A 17,180-nucleotide genomic window follows, 5' to 3' on the forward strand; every position below is an offset into this window, starting at 1 on the left:
CTCTTCACACTTCTGTGTGCCCGTGGGCTTCTGTGTCAGGTCCCCGAGGGCCCCGCGGTTACGCTCAGCAGGTTCCCTGTCTTGCACCATCCACACCTTGTTTTTCTGCAACTTTCAGTAGGTCACAAAGCTCCTCTGCAAACGTGTCTCTGGCTCCTGCTGCAGAGCCAGGACTTCTCCGTACATGCCTTTATCACACACAGGCACGCTTTGTGCCGCCAGCGCCTGTATCTGAACTCGTACCGTTCCCTGAACACGAGATAAAAATGAAGTTGCGTCTTGCCAGCAAGCGCGTTGCTCAAACGATACGGCAGGGCTGTCGCTCAGCCCCGGTGCTGTGGCACTGTTCCCAGGCGCACGCAGCCGCGGGCGATGCTCTGGCCTTGGGCTGCAGTCCTGCCTCATCACAGCACCCCATTCCAGCGCTGGAAGGGACGGGTCACCCCCCTCACACCACCCTCTCGGAGCAGGGTGCTGGAGTCGCTCCCTGCAGTTCTGCTCTGCAGGTGCCAGGAGCTTCAGTGCTTCAAATGCGCTGTGCTGAAATGGTGTCAGAACGGCTTCTGCATCAAAGCTGAAATAAGCTATTGCCCTATTTTGAGGGGGAAATGTGGGACAACCCTAAAGTTATGAATCGTGGTAGGATTGGACCTGACCTTCCAGTGCTGCTCTCCTGTGTTTGGACGTGTTGCCAGGACTCTCTACCCGATAGCTTTGTGGGAACCAATGTACAAAGGTGTTACTAAAGGCAGCCTTGGAAATCTTGATGCAGGTTGTTTGAGGAGCTCTGTTGTAACTATGTGCGTGCAACCCATGACACAGGGTTGCTTTTTTGTTTTTTAATAGATGCTTCAAGGCTCTTCGGTGCTTTGCTAAAAATATTTTGGTTTAAAACTTGAAAGCATGAAGGAATAAAATGAGTGTTTGCAGCTGCTGCACATGAACAGCTTAACAAGATGTGAGATAGAAGAAATAGGAAACAAAACCTGATTTGCATCAGCAGAGGGAAGTCCCTGCAAACAGTTTCGAGCAGGGACCGTGGAGGCCGGAGGGTATTTCTTCAACCGAAGGAACTGTTGCCTCAGTCCGCTTGAAACCGAGGTTAGAAAATCACAAAGCCAAGTGACAAAACCTCTAGAACGGTGCAGTTTGATTTGTAGCCTCAGCATTCACAAACGCACTGCAATAAAGGATGGACGTTGGTGTTACCTGAAGCACCAGAACTGGGCTCCACCATCACCCCGGCTCTGCTGCGTTCAGCAGCCGACGGCCTTCCCACCATCCTCGTGATCCTTCTCAGGAGGCTTTCGAGTGTCTCTCCGCAGACAATAAGTGACCGGGCGCTTTTGGCTTTTTCAGGGTGTCACCCAAAACAGCTGTGAGTTGGCTGGTGTCCCCTCTCCACCCCTCCCTCCCTCCAAAACTAGGACATCTAAATTTAACCTGCTATCAACAGATGAGGCTGGAGAGTTTCCACTGTGGAAAGGAATCCCACTCAGAACCTGTCCTCTCCTCTGCTCAGGCTCCATCCATGCACATTCCTTTCCTCGAGCCGTGACCTCCCATACGTATCATTCCACCCCTTCCCCTCCCGCACTTGGGTTTGTGTCACTGCTACGTGCTGGTGGAGCTTCCCAAACTGACGATGTGGCTGTCCATGTTTTATGTGGGCGCACACCTCAGTGGTTTGTGGATGACGGTACCAGCTCTCCCTGCTGCCCGGCAGCAGCGTGCAAAAGGCTTTTGAGCTGCAAAGGTTGGCTACAACCTTTAAGGGGCATAACAGGCTTGTAACGGGCTCTTGTTCGCTCCAGGCAGGACCCAGGGAGATGCAGCGAAGGGGAGACATCGGTGTGAGGCGCACCTTGTTGCGGGGTGCCCAGGTAAGGGTTCAGCCCCTGTGCTCAGGGCACACGCCGGGAAAGCCCCGAGCGTGGTGTGGCTTCTCCAGCCCGACGGGCAGGAGGGTTCCAGGGGTGCCGGGTGGGAGCCGATGCAGCAGCATGATCTTGCAGCAGACAGAGCAAGCCTTTCCTCTGCTGCTTTTTGAGAAGCCTCAATGCTTCTCTGCGGGCTGGATCAGAGAGCAGCAAAACTACTGAAAGAACAAAAAAAAAATTGAAAAAAAGAGAGAAAGAGAAACCTGTGTCTGCCTTGGGGTACAGCCGGTGGGAAGGGAGCCCACGGTGGGATGGGGCCATGGCAGGAGGAGCTGGAGTACAGACCTGGAAGGGGTCAGGGTTGGGCCCTGTGGATTAACGGGTTAGCACGGGAGCTGTGCTGGCCACTTGGCCAGGCACCCCCCTGCTCTCTGAAAATAATTCTGACAGTTTCCCTTACTGAAAAGCAAGCAGAACCTACATGTGAAAAATGTGGGGGGAAAACAGTGAAATGAATACAGCGTGGTATTTGAAAACCAGCCATACACTGCAGCAGCTTTTAACCTCTCGTTTGCCCAGGTCTGAAAGGGCAGGGCTGCTCTCCGCTGCCCGGGATACTGGAACCTGGCTGAGAGGCTGCCTCTCTCCAGATGCGGTACTTACAGCTAACATCTGACCAGGCTTTCGCTGAATAAGCAAACAGCGTCTGGAAACTGAACTGTGCGGAAGTTCAGCTGCTGCCTGTGCCAACCGGCTCGGCTCTGTCCTGCCGTCGCAAGATGCACAGCAGCCTGGTAATGAAAAATGCAGGATGTCAGCTGGTATTTTTAACCAGAAACCTCCGCGCTCTATCTGGTGTGGCGTAAGAGCTCAAATGGAGAGAAAAGGCACTCATGGCAAATAGGATGTTTATCGCCGCCTTGAAACGTGAGTGCAGAGGTGGTGGAGCCGTTCGTTTAAAAACAGCCACCGCCCAAACGACTCCAGGCAGACGCGTTTGAAAACTTCACTTTATTTCTCTGTCTGTTATAAAAGCAGGGTTTTGTTTTTTTCATCTCTGTAAGTGTCCAGACTCGGTACATCTTGGTTTTGTTTTCACAGTATCTCTGCAAGACCAAGGACGATTCTTATTGCTGCGCCAGGAGCCAGGGCAGGAGGGCAGGGAGGGACAGCGGTGCCGAGGCTCGGGCAGCCCTCGCCTTACCCCCTGCTGCTGGACCCAGCCTTGCTCTCCACCGCGTCGGCTCAACAGGTCTACCCCTCCCCAACGCCGCTTAATATCTTTGTTGAGCCTGCGAGGGGCTGCCCCTCTCTCGCCACGCTCATCTTGGTGTCAAGGGTAGGAAACGAGAACCAAATGGCCCGTGACGCTGCTCGGCGTGTTGGCCGCGCTCGACAGTGTCTGCCAGCCCCTGCCCCGCTGCTGGCTGAGGGGGAGAGGATGCAGGTGAGGATCTCGGCCAGGGCTCGTCCTGCTGCTTCCCACCCTGGACCACTACGGGATTTTGACAGGGATGGTCCAGCGACACTCTCAGCTCCTGTGGTGATTTGGGGCTATAAAGAGCTGAGCATCATTGATGGGAGAGGTGAGGCAGAGACAAGCTCACGTACTTCAGTATCCCATGTTGGTGCCCCATCACCTTCCCAGCGTATCCTTTGTGCATTCCTGGTTCTGCAAAAAGCTGCCAGAGAAGGAGCTTTATTTACCTCTGCTTATTTACCACCTTACTCGGTGCAGAATGCCCTGGGTCCCCAGACATTTAAGTCCCCGTTGGGACCCTGTCAATCCCCGTTTCTAACCGTGTGGCCGTTAACCAGCCGCATCAAGAGTGATGTCTATAGCACCTCTTAGTTCCAGCCACCGTTCCTTTTATACGCAATCTGTCCCCATCAGTTTTGTAATGAAGCAGCATTGGAAAAACCATCACTTTTAATCACAACACATGAAATCTCAAAAGAGGCAGCATCGCTTTTCTATGCCGTGTCTGGTGATGCGAATGGAGGTGGAGGGGCACGTTTCAACCTAGGCACGGGATAAAGGCATTCTGTGGGAAGGGAGAAGTCCATGCAAAGCCGACCCCAACGTGAAATTTGAATCTCGTATTTACTGCTTAGCTGGGTCTGTTCAGTGCAACAGGACGAATTAGCCAGGAGGTTACTATCAAATTGCATGGATGCATCCAGTCCACCAGGTAGAGGGAGTAGGAGGAACCAGATTTACTTAATGCACTGGGAGACTAAGTCCAACACAAAGCTAAGTGGAAAAGGACGTAGGTGTTCCCTGAATGTGGTTTTTGGTGACTGAGAAGAAATCTTTCCTTGGAATTCCTTCGTGCAGCTAATTAAGACAACTGGGTCTGATTTCTTCGACCCATACTGACATCAGTGAGAACTGTAAGTACTCAGCACCTGGAGACAAAGTGAATACCAGACATCAATACCCCTTCTGCTCCCACCCGCGGGACTGCCCAGAAGCGCATCTAAGCGGTAGCCAAGATGCGTGCAAGCGTTATCGGCTATTCACCCACGGCTCACGTTTTGTCCTCTTCTGCGTGTATTGCCTAGGAGAAAATACAGACAAGTCCCAAAGGGCTGTGCCAGTAGAGCTATAGTTAGGATTTGAATCCATGTAAGAAAATGGAGTTTAATACAGAGAGTGACTGTGCAAGTCAAAGCCTCCCTAGCTTCATCCTTTATAGTCCCAAAGCCTGGATTTAGGCAACCTTTGGCTCGTGGATTTGGGTTTGATCCAGTCCATTCGTTTGCAAGCTGCTTGTAATACTGGACGTCCTACCTCAAAGATCTGCCCGTTGGAGAGAGCAGCTCCGTGGCTGAGCATCTCTGAAAACTGGTGCGTGGAGGAGGGTGGGCTCCCCTGGAAACGGGGGTGCAGTTGCAGGGACCCAGGATCTTCGTTTGCTGGTTTGAGACTGTCACAGGGAGGGGGGGCATATCTTCTGGGAGTGCTTTCCCCGGGCAGGTGGTGATGTTGAACCTGTTGCCGAAGTAGATGGTGTGGCTTTGGAGAAGTGAGGAAGGAGAATTTCTTGCTGGTAATGTCCTATGTGGAAGATGAAGATGGCAACAGAAGCTAATCGGTGCCTCTCCGAGGGGAGAGCCTTTTGAGCAGCATGTGTGTGGTTGCGAGACCCGTTCAGACCAGTTCGGCAGGGCCAGGCTTGTATCTGGCTCACTGAGCTCTCTTCAGTCCTAGCTCCTGAGGCAAATTGTTAATAAGAGGAAGAAACGTTATCTAGGGGAAGGAGCTGCAGAGGGAAGGGGAAGTGATCTGCCTGAGGCCATGTGCTGGAGCAAGAGAGCAGATCCTCTTCTCCCCATCCTGCACCCTGTCCTCCAGATGCCACCTCTGCTGCAGAACTTCCTCTGCCTGCAAACTGTGCCCCTCCCGTTCAAACGGCTTTTCCATACCGCCTTCCTCTGCGGAAGCGCATCTGGTTATCTCCGGAGCCATCTGGACAAGGTCCTTATTAAAACCTACAGGTTCCACCTCCTGCTCCAAACGCACTTCACCTACTGGAGGATCTACACCCAAGACTCAGGTGCTGCCCTGCTTGCACCTTCTCATGCCTCACCCGTTGCTACATAGATGTTTGTGCCATAACCAGACAGGTACAGAATCACCCATGGTCCTGTCTGTACCCCATTCCTGAAAGTGGTGTAGGTCGTGAGGTCATCTGGAAGAAAATTATCTGCTAACCCCAATGTGATTTGTTATCATGGGAAGAGGAGTTTTTTATAGCTTTTGCTTCTAGTGTTTGCTAGGAATGGGTGCCTGTTCTTTTCAGATGCGGCTGTTTCTGAATTACGGATATTGATGGGTAGGCTTGGTAGATAAGCTCTGCCCTCCCTCACACCCGTGCACCTCCAATGACTTCAGAAGGATCCTTTTTATATCCTGCTCTTCTTACAGCACCGTCGTTTGGATTTCATGGGGAAACGGGGCAACGGAGCTTCACCCAACAACAGCCGGCGCACGAGCCGTTGGCTCTTACCCCACGAGAAGGTGAGACTCTGGGTTAGCTGGGCAGACATCTGCGTGCCCTAGAGACAAACCCAGCGGGACGTCCCCCCTCTTGATTTATGTTGACACTCAGGGCCACAATTCTAGCTGTGAGATTATCCCATATTATAATGCAAATGGGAGACTGAGATTACCCAGCAGTAAGCAGTGCAAGCTTGCTTGCTGCCCCTTCTGCGAAGCAGGGAGATGGCCTAGTAGCTCCCACTCAAGAGACATCCTACAGCAGGTTTGTTATTTGCATTGCTTTGAAACCGAGATTATTTCCATGCTTCCTTGTTCCAGGTTTTAAAACCAAGACGACTTTCTTTCTTTTTTATCATGCTTCTTCCAGTTTCATGCCCTTTTCATCCGTCAGCCCGTGACACGCTGACAGTCTATTCCTTGTTCCAAAACTGTCTCCCAAAAATTCTGTAGAAAGGACATTCTGCCTGGTGGTGTGTTTGTTGTTTTTTTTTTTCAAACATAGCTTTAAGGCAAAAGTTTGGCAATGCAAAGCAAAGTCTACATAAGGCCGCATGACTTGGATTTGCAACTCAGAACCTTACAGCTTAAAAAAATAATAATTCCTTATCTTAAATAGCCAACTTTTTGCTCCAGGAACTTGTTTTGTTCTCAACCAAAAAAAAAAAAAAAAAAAAAAGAAGTCTTAAAATCCCAAATAAAATGTCCTTATTGTTCTGGGCAGTCTGGACAAGCTAATGAGACTGAAGTTCAAACAGTAACTAAAGTAGGGAAGAAAAAAAAAAAAGCTATACGGGTAGACATCAGTGTTAGTTTCTTCCCGTAGGAATCCAGTGATGAGACAGACCCCAGTCAAAGGTCTCCTCTTTAGCTTTAGCACAGTGAAATCCGTCCCAATGGGAGAAGGTAGAATGGTTGCATTTGTTGAATGAATAAAAAGTGCATTTTGATTTTGCTCAGATTATACGTGTGTATTCTAATACCTAAGTGATTGTTTTGCTTTGTTGGTTTGGTTTTTTTTGTTGGTTTTTTTTCCTCCCTTTTGGTGCCGGGACGCCAGGTTTATATTATCGGTGTTTTGGAGGTATCACCACAAGTGGTGGTCCATCCTTTGGCCTCCACATGAGTACCTGAGCATCATTGGCATTGGGTTTGACAAGGGCACTGGGTGGTATTGGCTCATTCTTGCTAAGGACCTGGGGCTGCTCTTGAGCAGAGGGCTCCTGCAGCTTGGCACGCTGCCCCAGGGGTCTGCTGGGATTTACCTCGATGCCCAGCCTCATGCGCCATTTGATAGTCTGCAAGGTCACCATTTCATGGGTAGCCATGTTGGTTGCAACCAGCCAGGTGGTGAAGCTTTGATCCCGGTGAATGCTTGTGAGTTTGGCCACGTTGCTCTCGCTGACGGGCACTGCCCACGTGACGCTTGGGTAAAAGTTGTCGTTCATGCTGATGTTGAACTTGGACTCCTTCTTTGTGGGACCCACGATGGTGCAGGTTTCTGTCGTGTTTCCGTACCAGGGATAGTTCACTCCATCTGAGTCACTGATGGCCTGGATTTTACCGTCCAGTAGATCCGGAAGCTCCCAACTTGACCTGCCATAACCAACAACAAATTATGGATAATGCATTAATTAATTAGTTTAGAAACATGCCGGACTTCAAGGAAGAAGAGGTAGGAGTTGTGAATGCATTCCCCCTTCAGCTTTTACTGGAATTTGTGCCTTTCACGCCATCCTGCCGAAAGAGCTCATCCCTGCCATTAAAACTGTCTGCAAATTTCCAGGACTAATCATGAACGTCTGTCCTGCTGTTAAACACCACTGAGGAACCATCACCCTGCAGGGCCAGGGCTTTCCTTGCAGGGACCGGTGGCTACCTGGAGTGGTTCAAAATATGTCTGTGTTTAAGTAAGGCTGCAAAGGGTAGGTGCTCAGGAAAGCTCCAGTGCTGGGGAAAATCCAGTGATGCAGGTATCTTCTTGCAGCAACTTGGCCGGCTGAGCACGGCTGAACACAAGGACTCGCTCCAGCGCCGCGTTCGGGATCTCGACTCTTGCGCCGGTGAGAGCAGGGCTCGGGGCTGAGTTTCTTTCTCTCAATAGCACAAAATCTCCCGTGTCGGCAGAAGAACGGGCAAGCTCAGAGCTGGCCCTGGGGGTGAGGTGACAGGAGAGCCAACCTAAGCGGTGGAAGTAAGATCAAGGACTCAAGCGGACCATAAAGCTTCCCGTTGCCCCATTCTGTTCTTTCTTTTCAGTGCCTAACTGCAAACGCTCATTTTTCTCTCTGGATAAGCCACTGTCCCTCCCCGCTGTCTGCCTGGCGCTGGAAGTGTAACCCATCCTTCTCCAGCCCTAGGAAGGACCCAGTTCAAAGGCTGCACACCAGGCTCCGGGCTGGGGATGGTATTACAGTAATCAGAGAAACTGAGGTCAGCCAGCTTGTAACACTGCCTGAGCCGGTCGTCTGTGTGCTGTGCTTGCGAGACTGACGGAAAGGTCAGTCTTTCTAGCAAGAAAGTAAGTGAAAATGGTCCTCCGTCGCCTCGTAATGCACAACTTGGATTTCTTTTATTAACTTCCAATTTAATTTTTAAGATTAGATTTGCCAATCGAAGCAAACTACTGCAAACGTCTCAGAAAAAGGGTGAGCTATTTGCAGAGTAAAGGCACTAAGATGGCATAACCATAGACCACGTGCTCAGCGCATGCCAGGTATTTTAAGGACGTTCTTTTAAAAACCAGGGTGGTAGAGGCGGCTCTAATTTACCTTCTCCCTCTTGCTTACAAATCAGCCCTCCCCGCCACCCGGAGACGGTGTCCCCGCTGTTGAAGTGGCAGAAGGGGCTATGTGGCAGCAGCAGCAGCTCGCTCCCAGCAGCTCCCAGCGTGGCTTTTGCCCTTGACCCCGCCGTGGGGCTGGGACGCTGGGCCGTGCACCAGCCCCCCAAGCCCTGCGGCTCCCTGCTGCGGGCTGTGCCATGGGACACGGTTTATCTTGGGAGGGAGACAGAGGGGACGTGCTGAGGCTCGTCAGGGTAACTGTCCAAGCCTTTAATAAGTCCAGCGCTGCGGCTTAAAATAGCCCCTTGACTGAAGCGGGGGCTGCGGCTGGGTGCAGGCTGGGGGGGGGGGGGGGGGGGGGGGGCATGTGTCGGGCCCGGCCGGCTCAGACGCAGCTTTGGGACGAACTGCTCCTCTCCACTGGCCAGGACTAATGTGACTGTCTCACAAGGCCGTTCTGATTGTTAATTAGTTAATGACCGTGAAGTGCCTCCATGTTTGTAGCCACTGGATTGTTCAGCAGTTAGCTGTAAATGTCTGGCTGCAGCTAGAGATGGGGGGGGGGTTTAAAGACCTCATGTATCTTTTTTTCATGTGAGCGGGGGTCCTAGCAAAAATCTCCCCCGTGCCGTGGCAGGCGTTGGGCGAAGGGCCGCACCACGCAGGAGGCGGCTGGTTTGCAGCGGCCCGGCAGGAACCCGGGAGATTAAGTGCAAGGCAGGATACGGGCTGCTCCGGGGGATGCAGGGATGCTCTGAGCAGCAGGACCGGGGTGGGGGGGTTAGCAGCAGCCGGGGGTTATGCAAGCACGACATCTCCCCGCGCAGATTTACGGGCTGCTGTCAGCTACGGCACCGCGGCTGCAGCAATCCTCCCTCCTGAGCTCATAGCCAGCAGGCAGAGGGAGTCCTTTCCCTGGAAGAAAATTTTTAGCGAAGGCAGCCAAAAGGAGATCCCTGAGCAGTCCTGCCAGGACCCCCGGCTACCGGAGAGATGTTTATAAGCTCTGCTCTCTAAATCGGAGTCATTCTGGCTCACCGTCCCCCCAGTTCTTCAGGGAGAGCTGAGAAGGGAAAAGCTCTGGGGATGTTGGATGAACTCAGCCCTCGGCGGGCAGATGAGCGGAGGTCGTGCTCTGCAGCCCCCCACCTCCTCCCCGCCGCACAGCCCGGCTCTGAAACACCATCTGGGGGCTCTTTCTCTCCCTTTCAGCAGATGGTTTAGGATTACTTTCCATTCAGACAGTGGCCAGTACTCAGCTTGGCTGTCACCCGGGGATGAGATGTCACAATTTCTTGGCGGTTCACTCTGTGACAGGCGTGGTGCTAAGGTGCAGCCACAGCATCTCCGCGGGCGTGGAGGTGCCAAACCGGGACCTGAGATGCTATGAGAGGCTGATAAACCCCCTGGGCTGCTCCAGCCTACTCGGATCAGAGGCTGGTGGGCGAATGGCAGGAGAATCAGGTAGAGGATGCTCAGAAACTGCAGGTCAACTAAGATCTGCTTGTCCCCATCTTCGTTCCCGGTAGGCGTATCTGACCCCAGACCGGTACAGAATTGCAGGACCCTCTTGGGATTTCCCCAGGGTTCAAATAAGAGCAAAAAGGTGGAGCTGTGCCAGGGCCCGGGCAGGTTGCTGAAGGCAGGATGCTGCCTGCAGAGCCTGAGAAACCCCGTCGCAAAGCTGAGCGTGCTCGTGAGCAGCGTGGCTGCGCTCAGGGTGGCTCAGAAGTGCACCCTGCTTAAGAAAAGGCGTGGGCAGGAACGGGGAAGAAGAAACTGGCCCGTGTTTCTTCGTGGAGCACGCTGTGCCTAATTCTAGTGAGTGTGGTTAACCCTGGGGTTTCAAAACCATCACGCTTTATCTGCGCATCTTAGTAATGAGAAGAAAAATGAGGCCTTATGATGATCCCATGACTGGAGCAAAAGCAGAGGCTGCACAATGGTTGCTGCTGGTGGGGGCTGCCCCTCGCCTGCTGCTGCAGCAAAGCCTGTGTGCCAGCCAGGTGAGTAGCCTTTGCTTGCACGGTATGTCTGTGTTAAATAATATGCCAACAACTGCCCTGTTGGATGATTTTGGAAAGAACGCTGTGGAATGATCTTTGGCTGCATCAGCATCTTTCTGTGGTGGTGTCGAGCCAAGGGAAGACCAGAAAGTGCCCAGTAAACACTTCGCTGACAATAGCAGGGAAGAGGCATGAAAAGAAACCAACCTATCTGGTTTCATGGATTCACTATAGCTGATCGGCTCCAAAATCAGTAGATTCTGGCTTGTAATACTGACAAGCTTGTTTCTGCCGTTTCTGAAACCTTCAGAGTCAGTAGGGGCATCACCAGAGACTGGAGCTGCCAACAAGCCTCTCTTAACAAATGTCTTCTTGCTACCAGAAGAAGGAACTTTGAGCTATTTCTTGTGGCACAACTGTAGCCCTGCTGCTGAGAGCCAAGCAGCTTTACGTAGGTTTTAGCCTCCTAGTTCTCATTCAGATACGTTTCTTCCTATTCTCCCACACGAAACGAAGCCCCCAGCTTATCCCGAGCCCTCCAGATGGCTGCCCCGCAGCACAAACCAAAGCAATCACTGCAGCGGCCTGTGCAGTGACAGCAAATCCAAGCACAGCAGCCTCCAGCCCTGGTGCATCCAGCAGTGACACAGGTATATTCAGTTAACCTTTTCAGACAGGCATCGGGCACTATTGCATCCTCAGCCCCAATTCCTTAAAGCCAGCTCCTAATTAGTCAAGGGCCAGACGGACTTGCACAACCTTGCGCTTTCCAACACCCTTCTTTTCCACCAGCTCCCTAAATAAGAGAAGCCCCGTTCAGACGCAGACTGTGCTCGGTGCAGGTACCAGGGCAATGTGTGGGCGCAACGAAAAGCCGTCTCGGGTATTTCACATCTCTGCTCCTACCTGCCTCCCTCCGCCGCTGCACCTGTGCTGGTGACTGGCTGAAAGAAAGAAAACCTGATATTCAGAGCTGCTTAATTTTAAATTGTCCTTTACAGTGTCTCTCTCACCTAGTCCAGCACATCAAGCAATTCAAGCCAGGGTTATAGCGAAGAACAGGAAGGAAATTTAAGATGATGTTGCCCATCTGTCGGAGCCACGCTGCTGTGGTCCCTCTTCCCCCCCATCCTCCAGCTGCATGTTCCTGCCTCGTCTCTTGAACCAGCTTATTGATGTTTGATGCACACCGGTTCAGGGAGTAAAACTAGCAGAAAACTGGCATTAAGCAAAAGGGACAAATTTCTGCTGGTTTAGCTGAGCAGGCTCAGGCAGAGTGGACAACCTATTTAACTGGGCTAAGGTGCGTGCTTACAGCGCAGGTAAGGGCCAGGGGCCACGTAAGGGCAGCGAAGCCTTTTCCTCTAAACCCCTGGAGGGGTATCTCTGTAAATTCCCATGGTGAACTGACCTCCCTTCGCTTCCCATGGAAAGCGTAACCCTTTTTTTTTTTTTCCTTCGGTAAATCTGGTTTTGATTGTGTTTTCCCTCCCAAGGACTGAGGGGTTTATTCTCTTGACAAGTCGATTTCTTGAGTTCATTGTGTCTCTGCTGCAGGGCATGGAAGATTTAATCTCGCAAGAGAGAGATGCCTGGTAACGTGAAGCGATGATGTAATGCTGCCCAGCTGCCCCATCGGGTCCTCCTGGGGAGAAATATCTACCTGAAACTTCTCCAGATTCTTGGCTGATCATATTCAAACTCCGATCTATTTATCTCTCTGTTTTGCATATCTCCATCTGCACCGCTTCTTGCACATCTCCATGGAGATGAAGAAACAAGGCTGGATAATGCCATTCTGGCGTGGCCCAGCCGCTGACACGGGTCCCAGCAGGTGCTGCACAACGGGGTGCAGAAACCAGCACCCGCCCCCGGAGATCCCAGCGGTGACTTGGTCCAGCGTGTCCTGCACAGGTCAGAGCTCTGTGGCCTGATCCTGATGCCTCCCACTGCACAGCCGCGTCCTTCCCTAAGGGTACAGGGTAAAACCCTGCTCAGGGGGAGCAGTAATACCAGCCATGGGGCTGAACGGGAGTTTGCCCCCGTTCTGCAGGGCTGGGGGGGGGGGGTCAGAGAGCACATCCACATCCTCACGCTGGGGGTTTTCATGTTGGCAGCAGCATCTTCTGACTTGCATGTAAAATAATGCCAGTGTTTATGTGCTATCTGAGCTTTAATTATTTTCCTTTACATTTAAAAACGCTGCATTTAGCCCCAGAATTATCAGTGCCACTTTAAACGCGTGTGTCGAAATGATCCCCTCTGTAGCTAACATCCCTCTAGGAGCGTTATGCACGGTTCCATCTGCTCCAGTATTTCTCAGCTGTTTCTACCCTCAACGTAATGGCCAGCTTATACACAGCTAACAACTTCGGAGCGTAACAGCGAAAAACTAATCCAAAGCCTGCTGTAAGTATCGATGCTCCAGCTGACCGACTGAGTTCTTTTATTATTTGGAGTTTTCTGTTTGCCTGTCGCCACAGTGATTAAAAATATATGTCGCAGTAGTGTCTCTTCATCGTGGAAAGTTGGGACAAATACTCTGTTGGCATAAATCAACGCAGCTCCGTGGAGGTCAGTGGGATTACATTGAGTTACACCAGCTAAAGGCTTGGCCCATCCTTTCGGCTAGGTTTGTGTCCTGTCCCTCTCTATGTAAAGGTCTTCCAAGAGCATGTTTCAATGGCATTAAGAGAAGCCTTTCCTCCCAAACGCCTTTATTTATAGCTTTCAGATGGCAATGGGTCTATAGAGAGTGGAGGAGCCGACCAATTCCTACTTATGTTTGGGTAACTCTTTTTTTTTTTTTAATATCAGTTAAATGTCAATGAACCTCCTAGGGAAAAAGAAATCTTTGTTTCCATGATTTTCTGGCTAACAGCTCTCCTACGTAGCTGCAGTGTTTAATTCTGACTACCTGTTTACAGCACTTAGCTTGTAGATACAACTTTTTTTGTCTCAGAGCATTCCAGCAAGGGAAGACCGTACCAAGTCCTCATTTTAAACACAGGGAAACTCAGGTGCAGAGAAATAAAAGGACACATCGAGGTTTGCAGCCCACAGCAGCACTGGCGGAATAGCTCTGCCCAGTCCTCTTTATTTTGGTGGATGTGAGCTGTATTTATATACAGTGGACTTTTCTGTTTTCCTTTGCAGCTGGTCGCTAAAGACAGGATTTCTAAATGAGCCCGAGAATTACACATGCAAATCCCAAAGGCCTGGAATTGGGAACATCCGAGCAACAAATTGTCCTTGCTAAAGATGGTGTTGGAGCCAAAAAGCCTACAGATTTTGGGCCTGTTGTAAGTACTTTTAAAATCACGATAAGCTGGTCTTCTCCCTTGCTGAGCCTCATTGCTGGTGTTTGCCAGGTGCTAGTTTGCTTCTCAAGGCACCTTCTGCTTGAGCAGAGAGGGGATGTGGGGACAGAAGCGGGGGACAGTCTGTCACTTATGGCTGCTCCTCGGCGTGCCCTTCCCTCTGGTCCACATCCCACAACACGTATTCGCTTTACGTCTGAGATGCTGAACCCGTGTCCTCATCTGGGCTGACAGGCAGAAGGGAGGGAAGAAGGGCCGGGGCGTGCGTGCAGATGTTCAGGCCTTCAGGAAGGCGCTGCATTAAGTCAGAGTCTGTCCTGCTCTCCAGCCCTACTCCGTGTTCCCATCCTCCCTCAGCCCTCCTCATTCACCTTTTTCTAAGCCACCCAGGGTGACCCTTGAGGGGCTGAGCCGGCGTCCCCCTGACACAGGGCACTTGGGATGAGCGGGTGGGAGGGTTGCTTAAACCTGACCTTCCCGTCCTTTCTCCCTTGCCCCAGAGACCGGGCAGCATCAGCGCCTCCAGCCACCAAACCATCTACCAGCACTGGGCTCTGCGGTCAAGTTTTGTCCCCGTGGCTGGACAGACAGATCTCTGCTGCAGCGGGAGGCTGCACCCGGTGCTGCCCAGCACCGTGAGTTGCAGAACTGCTGTTCTGTGCAGGCAGTTGGAGATCAGGTGCTGTTGCTGATTTAACTGCGGGCCACAGCCTGCAAGAACGTTTGGTGAACAAACTGGTGGGGGACTGGGGAGAGATGACTTTTCAGGGTAGGGAGGTGACATTTTAATCTGACTCATTCCTGTCTCACTATGATTGTCTGACCGGTAACATGGGGTTTTTGGTGTGCAAACAGCCCCTAGATTCCCCCTGCCTTACATAGATACCTATATATTCCCACCCTTACATTACCCAAAAGGAGGATAATGTGGAATTTTCACCCTCCTCCAAGGTGATGCAAAGGGTTTAATTATCAGTGGGTTAAATCCATCTTGTTCTTCCCCTGTGGGCTGCCTGCTACTGTGGGCAAAGCAAGCAGGATTCCTCCTGTGATGTTAAAGTCTGCTCCCAGAGCTGGTGGGGTATGGAGCTCACAGCCATGGCCCACTGCAGCAGCAGTGGAGCACGCTGGGGACGGCACCGTGCCACAAGTGTCAGCCCTCAGGTTTCTCTGGGGCTGGTCAACGCGCGGTTTTACCCCATAAGGGATGGGGAGGGATGCCAAAGAGAGGAGCTGACAGTCGGGGAACCCCTCATGTAAAACGGGTATCAAATCAGGGGTGCCTGTCGTGGCAGGGCTGACCTGGGATTTCAGGATCTCCAGCGCTGCTCAAAAGCTGTTGTGAAATACAGTATTGCTTTTGGGTTCCTAACAGAACAAGTGGGTTTTGGTTAGGGCTTGGGCACATTCCCATTAGAAGAGAACACCTACTCCTTCAAAAGGGCAGGGACAAGCTCTCCTGTATTTTAAACATATGAGAAAGTCCTGTTAAGTTTCAGGAGAGCTGGGTTTTAAAATCAAACCAACTGGATTATAATTTTTGGCTTAATCCAGTATTTCCCAGCCGGGCCATGGTCCTCCCGCTCGCTATTCCCGCTAGGCAAACGCACCCGCACCCGCTCCCACGCGCTCTTGGAAATACTTACATTCCCTGTTCTCCGTAGTGATTGTAAAATTCCATGTGGCTGCAAGCCTGGATCCAGCCCACAATCCAGGTCTCCTTCTTGGGAATAGGGGGCACCAACACTTGCGCAGAGGCTCGGAAGTGAGGGGTCCGGTAGCGCAGGACCACGCTGGAGGACTCGTCGATGCTGGTGGGAATGGGATCGATGGAGGCTTTGACTTCAATCACTGAAATACTTTCCCGGAAAACTTTGGATTTGCAGCTAATACTCTGAATACAGCCCATGGCATACCCCGAATACAGTCCGACACAGCTCCTAGGGTACTCCAGCAATCCTGGGGAATATTAGGCATTGAAATTATCTGGTGCTAGATCAATTACAGATCTTCTTGGTTTGTAATCTCAAAACTGATATCCATAGGATAGAAAATTCATCACGTAAAGCCTTAATTTGAGTATCTGTCTTACAAGTACTGCTCCTATTTTGAGGTTAGCTGCACTTCAGAAGCAAAAGGGCCTTTAAAACCTTTTTTCCCCTTTTAATGACCCATTACATCTTTCGCTCAAACAGTCTTTGGGTTAAAAAAAAAGTCTCTTGAATTCAATAAATAACGGTGGTGTTCTTAGCTGATATATTTAGTCCTTCCTTTCCTCAGATGCGGTCTGTCATTCACCGTCAAACATAGGGCTAGCCGGTATTTCCCTTTATTCTTTGGATGAAAAGCAGAATGTTGATAGATACATCTATATAAATAATGAAATAGTTTTTAGCCCCAGCTTGTCACAACCGGTGTGGATTTCCACTTCCTGACTTGCAGTTGTTCATAACTTCCTTTCGCACAAAATTACAATAATAACAGAAAGAAACGGCGGGTGGAAAATGCGAAAAGTAGCCAGATCCCCGATTTCGGAGGCTCCTCCGCCAGCGCTCTCAGGGCTTCGGGGATTTTTTTTTTTTTTTTTTTTCCCCTTAGAAATAGCCGAAACCATAGAGAATAAACCGGAGGTCCCGGTCACGCAGGCGGGCTCCGGGGCTGCGCAGCGGGGCAGGCGGCGGCGAGCCTCCCCCGCTCCCCGCCCGGAGCCGCGCCGCTCCGCGCCCGCTCAGCGCCGCGGAATCGCCGCCCGTGACATCCCGCCGCCACGCACCGGCCCGGGGGGCGCCGGCCCCGCGGCTCCCCTTCCTCCTCTTCGGCGAGCGGGTCTCCGTAGGGGCGTCCGACCTTCCTCCTCCTCCTCCTCCTCCTCCCGCTGCTGCTGCTGCTGTCGCCGCTCCCGGGCGAGCCGGCTGTGGCTCAACCGGCGGGGCTCATGGGCGGGCGGCGGGGCTGCCCCGCACACGCGTGGGCCCCGCGGTCCCGCAGGGCGTCACAGCATCCCGCGGCGGCGGGGAGCAGCGCCGAGCACCGGCCGCGCCGCCGAGCCCCGGCCGCCGCGTACCGCGCCGGGCTCCCCCGCGCTGCGCGGGGGCGAGGTGCGGCGGGGGGGGGGGGGGCGAGGGGCGGGGGGGAGGCTCCTTCTCTCGCTCTTTTTTTTTTTTCCCCCTTCTTCCCTTCGCCTCT

General features: G+C 52.1%; 1 protein-coding gene across 1 annotated transcript; it reads right to left on the reverse strand.

The window, feature by feature from the left end:
- Positions 1 to 2,876: 2,876 nt before the first annotated feature.
- Positions 2,877 to 16,662, reverse strand: FAM78A (family with sequence similarity 78 member A). Its single transcript, XM_076355072.1, has 2 exons — positions 15,641 to 16,662; positions 2,877 to 7,479 (listed from the first exon to the last, which is right to left on the reverse strand). The coding sequence occupies exons 1-2, from the start codon at positions 15,901 to 15,903 to the stop codon at positions 6,951 to 6,953; spliced, it is 792 nt and encodes a 263-aa protein (XP_076211187.1). The 5' UTR covers positions 15,904 to 16,662; the 3' UTR covers positions 2,877 to 6,950.
- Between the last annotated feature and the right edge of the window lie 518 nt (positions 16,663 to 17,180).

The sequence above is a fragment of the Aptenodytes patagonicus genome, chromosome 18, assembly GCF_965638725.1.
Source record: "Aptenodytes patagonicus chromosome 18, bAptPat1.pri.cur, whole genome shotgun sequence".
Classification (NCBI taxonomy): Eukaryota; Metazoa; Chordata; class Aves; order Sphenisciformes; family Spheniscidae; genus Aptenodytes; species Aptenodytes patagonicus.

Bases quoted from the DNA above. Each gene is read 5' to 3' on its own strand.
- FAM78A (XM_076355072.1), bottom strand. From the start codon at position 15,903: ATGGGCTGTATTCAGAGTATTAGCTGCAAATCCAAAGTTTTCCGGGAA. The intron at 7,480-15,640 runs GTAAGTATTTCC...TGGTTATGGCAG, and splicing joins CACTACGGAGAACAGGGAAT to GTCAAGTTGGGAGCTTCCGG.